Source organism: Tupaia chinensis, unplaced genomic scaffold (assembly GCF_000334495.1).
Source record: "Tupaia chinensis unplaced genomic scaffold, TupChi_1.0 Scaffold000161_1, whole genome shotgun sequence".
Classification (NCBI taxonomy): domain Eukaryota; kingdom Metazoa; phylum Chordata; class Mammalia; order Scandentia; family Tupaiidae; genus Tupaia; species Tupaia belangeri.
Window position 1 is genome coordinate 1,878,047 of NW_006159632.1, and position 5,695 is coordinate 1,883,741.

The window sequence follows — 5,695 nt, forward strand, 5'->3', positions numbered from 1 at the left end:
AACAGTGAAAGCTTCTTCTCTCCCATAAGTTATGTCTTCTCTGCTGGAGTCAGCTTATCAGTTTGTTTTTTTATCTTGGTTTTATTCTTTTAGGTTGTTGACCAACATTTCACAAACTTTTCTTGCCCGTTTTTATTTAATAAATTGGACGTTCTTCTAATGTTATAAAAGCAAATTTGTTTTCCTTTTTGGCCTCATCCCAAATAGACATTCTATGGAAGAGCCCAGAGTGGGTATGCCTGTGCACGGCGAGAGCTTACTCTGAGGGACCATTGGGACCTCTATTACCCGTGTGGCACTTCGTGCACCTTAGAAAAACGTGTCGTCCACACGTCGGGCTTGGCTGATGAGTGATGCCTTTGTGCTGTGAAAGGGCACGTGTCATCCCCACAGCCACACAGCCATGCCAGGAGGGGCGCTAGAAGCACACATGCAGGTCCACAGGCCCTTTGCTGGGCAGCCGGCAGGCCTGCAGGCCGCGCTGGTGCTGACGGCTCACTGCCTGCCTGCGCTCTGGCCCGGCAGCCGTTCTGTAACTTTAGAAAGGGTACTGGAGTTGCTCTAAAGCGGAAGGGCATTCCCTGTGCGCTCTGCTGAGAAGCGGGGTGGTGGGCCTGCCTTCCCAGCCCAAGCACGCATTGCCCTTGGGGCTGCGCTGGCCTCTTCCCCAGATGTTAGCGGGACAGCGGGACAGCCACTGCTCTGAGCTCCTGTCACTCACAGCTCTGGATGGCACCTTTCTCTTCTCTCTGTCTGCTTTCATATCTTCACAATGTACTGTAATTTCTTCTTCTGTTTTTTTAATTTGCCAGAGGGCATGTGCACTCACCAGACAGATAAGAAGAGGGAAAAGCAACGCCCACGGGTCATGGTGGCACCGTAACCTCTCTTCCCTTTCTCTGTCCCATGTGTATGTCTAGCCGCTGGCCCTGGGCCTTGCACTGTGTGTCAGCCGGGTGGGATCGAGCTCCCTCATTCACGAGGCCAGCCCGGCTGTATTTTAGGCTCCTTCTGATGTGCCCCACCACCAGGGCACCTAGCTTTGTTTTCAGTATTTATTTACTTCTTATGCTGTTAGGAATGTCTTCCTTTTTGCACGTCTGTGCTCTGCGTGGTGAGCTGGCAGCAGTGCAGAAGAGCAGGCTTATGTAGCTGTCCCTCCACTCTGGACTGACATCTGTCAGTTTTGAACCCAATGAAGACCTAAGCACACACCTACTTCCATCGCGTCGTTTTCCTCTCGAAACCTCTCGCACAGTTGCATCACTCATGGAGGAAGCCCGTGCAGCTTTGTGGCTCATGACTGTCCCTTCCCAGGCACCCCTCTGTCCCACTGCTGCATCAGTCGAGTGCTTCTGCAAAACGTGGTGTGTTCTCTGACCTCCAAGTCTCCCAGGCCCACCCGTCTTTTAAGATTCATCTCAGGCTTTACATGAGGATTTTTTTCACCGTGTCCAAAGCGTGGATGATATTTGATACATGAAGCTTGCTTGCTTGCTTTGTTTTTCTTTATTGGTAAGGACCAACTGAGGAATGCGTGTAAAAATACTTCAAACACTGTAGTGTGTGCCACAGATATTAGTCTCTGTTTCATGCAAGAAGTCTGTGAATCCCTGCTCCATACTTACGCTTCATGCTAAACCCTGTGGTGGGATAAAGAGAATGTTCACACTAATACTAAGGATATTTAAGTATTTCACATAACCTTTAAGCACTGGGTCATCAGAAAAGTAGTGATGTATTTTTGTATACAGAAACATAGAAAAATACGGCTTTTCCAGTGACCCAATATTTCTGTTTTTGTTTCTGTCATCTAATTTTCTTCTCAGACAGTGGTAGTTGCAATGTAACACTTTTAAGATGAGATGGTATAACTTGTTTTATGCCCTAGGGGAGGGTCAGCTCACTTGCCAAGCTCTGCATTGCATTACACTTCTTTTTTATTTTATTTATTATTATCATAATCTTTTTATATTACATTGAATCACATATATCTTTTTATTATTTTACTTTTTATCTCAATTCCTTTTATACATTCAGTAACCTTCTTTAGCCGGCAAAGTGAATGTTCCAACATGTGTACATTTCTCACCAGGCCAGTTGACAGGACTATAGACATTGAGGAGAAAAATACAGAGGCAGTGTGCTACGTCTTCAGAGAACGCTGTTATGTTAGCCGAGCAGTCTTTTCAGAAAAGAGCTTTTGTTGCTGTTGATCTGGTTTAGTTATATTATAGGTTATTCAGCAAGATTTATGATTACTAGATTATTATAACCCGTTCAAGATACCAGGACACAGTAGCATTTGATGTCTTTCAGTGAAAGTGCCTCCTCCTTTAGTTAAACACGTACTGGCTTTAATCTTCTCCTCTTTTTCATTCAGCATGTCAGAGGGTACTGGTGGACCTCCTGGTGTCACTGATGCGCTCACAGACGTGCTCAGAAGACCTGACCCTTCTGCTGAGAATATTCCTGGAGCCGTCCCCTTGCACAGTAAGTATGCTAGGCCCCTTCAGCGCTCAGATGCTTAGCGGGCCTCGCCATCACTTGGGAGTGCTGAAGCTCGCAGGCTTGTTTTCTAGCCTAGTGCTTTGTGTTAAGGGCTCAATTTCCTCATTATTCCGCATGTTTTAACTTTGAACTTTGATTTGGACTAACCTTACTTATATTGGGATCATAGTCCCTCTTTTTTTTTTTTTTAAAAGAGGTCTTTGCTATAGGGCCTGTGTGCTCGCCAGACAGAGAGAGAGAGAGAGACAGAGAGACAGAAAGTGAGAAATCACTCCCCAAGGGGATGGCCATGCTGCAATCCCTTCTCCTCCATTCTCCTCTCGGGATCTTGGGCACGCACACACACGTGCCCAGTGTGAGTTTAAGCCACCAGGTCCGGGATGCGAACCACGGTCGACTACGTGGGAGTCCAGCAACATAGCCATTACGCTAACTGCTGGTCCTTAAAAAAAAAAGAGGTCTTTGCTATAGGGCGCGTGTGCTCGCCAGACAGAGAGAGAGAGAGAGACAGAGAGACAGAAAGTGAGAAATCACTCCCCAAGGGGATGGCCATGCTGCAATCCCTTCTCCTCCATTCTCCTCTCGGGATCTTGGGCACGCACACACACATGCCCAGTGTGAGTTTAAGCCACCAGGTCCGGGATGCGAACCACGGTCGACTACGTGGGAGTCCAGCAACATAGCCATTACGCTAACTGCTGGTCCTTCATTTTTTTTTTTAATGCCAGAGGGTTTGTGAGAGAGAAAGAAAGCACCCCACCCCCGCACAGTGGCCCCATCATCCTGCAGTTTCTTCCCTCTAGTTCTCCATCCTGTCAGAAACCTGAGCACACGTGTCCACCCACGCACACCCACATACCCGGCCAGCACGCGAGCTGCCAGAGCTGGTCGAACCAGGCTCGCCCTGTGGGGTCTGGCTTGCCCTGTGCAGTGCTCAGCTGCTGCATCACAGGGCTGGCCCAGGCCTGGTGTCACAGCCTGAACTTCCCAGGGGTTTCTGGGACAGCCCTTGGCCTTTCCCCTGCCATAGCGTCATGGCTTCTAGATCTTGTTTTCTTTATTCCTGATGGAGCACACGTGCGGACGAGGAGGAAGGAGAGGCGCAGCCTCCTCTGGTCTGGGCCAGCAGTGACCCCAGCCCTTCGGCTGGTCAGATCCTGGCACTTGTGCTCCTGCCTGGGGTGTTGGAGGCCCAGGGAGCCGGAGCTCGGAAGGACAGCCGCCACGTGGGCTGTCCCTGCCCTTGAACACGTCCCTGCTGTGCCGGAGGCTGGTTGAGCTGTCTTTTGCTGGGAAACCTGTTTGCAAATCTTAGACCCTTAAAGCAAATCAAACAGAAGAGTTCAGCGCTACTTTGTGTGAAGCAGGGCTGGGTGTTCCAGAGCCCTGCTCTCCACCTCCTCTCCAGTCCCGTGTGTGTGAGGGGCTCTGGGACACGGCAGAAAACTACTGGGGTAGAGCGTGGGGCACCAGCCGCTCCTCTGGGGGGGCGGGTCACAGCAGCTGTGTGACCCACATGAGATGGTGTCGCCCACGGGGTGGCATTGAACGAGGCTGGCCTTCTCTGCTTTTTCCTCGTGTGTCCTAGTCGCCATTCTTCCCTCGAAGGACAGGCTCACTGCCTTTTACTTCCTCTGGACAGTCTGCGTTCCAGTCTGAGTTTGTAATTTTAAATAAAACCGTGATTGAGTTTACCAAGCACAGTTGAAAGAAAATTTACTTGATTATGGAAAAAACACGTGAAATTAACTTGAAAATACTTGAGCACTATTTCACGAAGTCAACATGTAATATGAGGGGTCTTCAAAAATTCAAGAAAAATGTATATTATGAAAAACTATGCAAGATTTCAAGGATTTTTTGGTACCAGACTACTTGTATTTTAATTCCATCTTTCCATTAACTTGCTGAAGTTCCCTTATACCATTTGGACATTTGTAGAATTTGTAAGATGTCTGGTTATATTCCGGATTTAAAATTAATTGAAATAAGAACCATAATTTACCTGAACATAAATGTCTTCTTTGACAGAATGGGTTCCTGATGTAAATATTGTATTTATCATACTTACAGTCAACTCCTGAATACTAGATTTAGACCGTTAACACATCTAAATAGGAGACAGAGTAGCCACAGATGTGCTCATATTCAAAAGTGAGGTCTCTGTGCATGTTTCCTCATGGCCACGCAGAAAGGAGAGCGTAGGGGTGCGGCCGCTCGACAGGTGCTCGAGCAGGAGTGCCGACGCAGCTGCAGGAGTCAAGCGCGCTTCGGTTCCGAACCCGGACCTCAGGAGTACTTAGGATCTCCTTACCTGACTGGGGGTTTTCATCTGTCTTTCTGTTTTCCTAGGAAATCCTTCTCTGGGGCATTCTGAAAATCGTCGAGAGCGACGCCCCCATGAGCCCACTGCAGTCTCTGACCTTCCCGTGGCTGCACACTCCACACGGGGGCGGCGGCGTTTCATCTCACAAGGGCCCCGGGATTCTGACCACGAAGGCTGCAGGCTTGCTACGACGCGCCCGAGCTTCCCGGGGCCAGGCCGAGGCCAACAGGGAGAGTCCACCTCACCGGCTGCTGTCCTCCTGGCACGTGGCCCCCGTCCACCTGCCGCTGCTGGGGCAGAACTGCTGGCCACACCTGTCCGAAGGCTTCAGTGTCTCCCTGTGGCTCCACGTGCAGCCTGCCCACGAGGCTGAGGGCACCACAGAAAGCAGCAAGAGGCCCAGAAAAAGGAACAAGTCGTTAATCTTACGGGGTGGCAGTTGGGACGGCACAGGTATGACAGTGGGGCTGTCGTGTGTGTGCAGGTGGCACTTTGGTTGAGCAGTAACAGCACACAATGCTCTGAGTCGCTGCTAACGTGGTCTCCCTGCTCATGCCTGCGTGGTGCTGGCAGGTCCCGGGTTACCACAGGCTGAGTATGGCATGGCCTGGAGACCTCCGTTTCCATCTGTACTTTGTCTGCTACGGGGTCAGCTCGCCACCACACACCACTGCTGTCGGCGACACCAGCCCATTGCTGGGCTTCCTGCTGCTCCCACTACTGGATTAGGTGGTCCCTAGTGTTGGAGAAGGAGAGGGCAGCACCCGGGTGGTCCCCAGTGTTGGAGAAGAGGGCAGCACCCGGGTGGTCCCCAGTGTTGGAGAAGACGGCAGCACCCCGGGGGGCCCCCAGTGTTGG

At 50.4% G+C, this 5,695-nt stretch overlaps 1 protein-coding gene across 1 annotated transcript in view; it reads left to right on the forward strand.

The window, feature by feature from the left end:
* The window catches only part of LYST (lysosomal trafficking regulator), a 150,267-nt gene that overhangs the window by 43,233 nt on the left and 101,339 nt on the right, over positions 1-5,695 (forward strand). The window contains exons 13-14 of the mRNA XM_027770856.1: positions 2,384-2,493; positions 4,864-5,290. Coding sequence (XP_027626657.1) covers positions 2,384-2,493; positions 4,864-5,290 — 537 coding nt within the window. The remainder of the gene's footprint in view (positions 1-2,383; positions 2,494-4,863; positions 5,291-5,695) is intronic.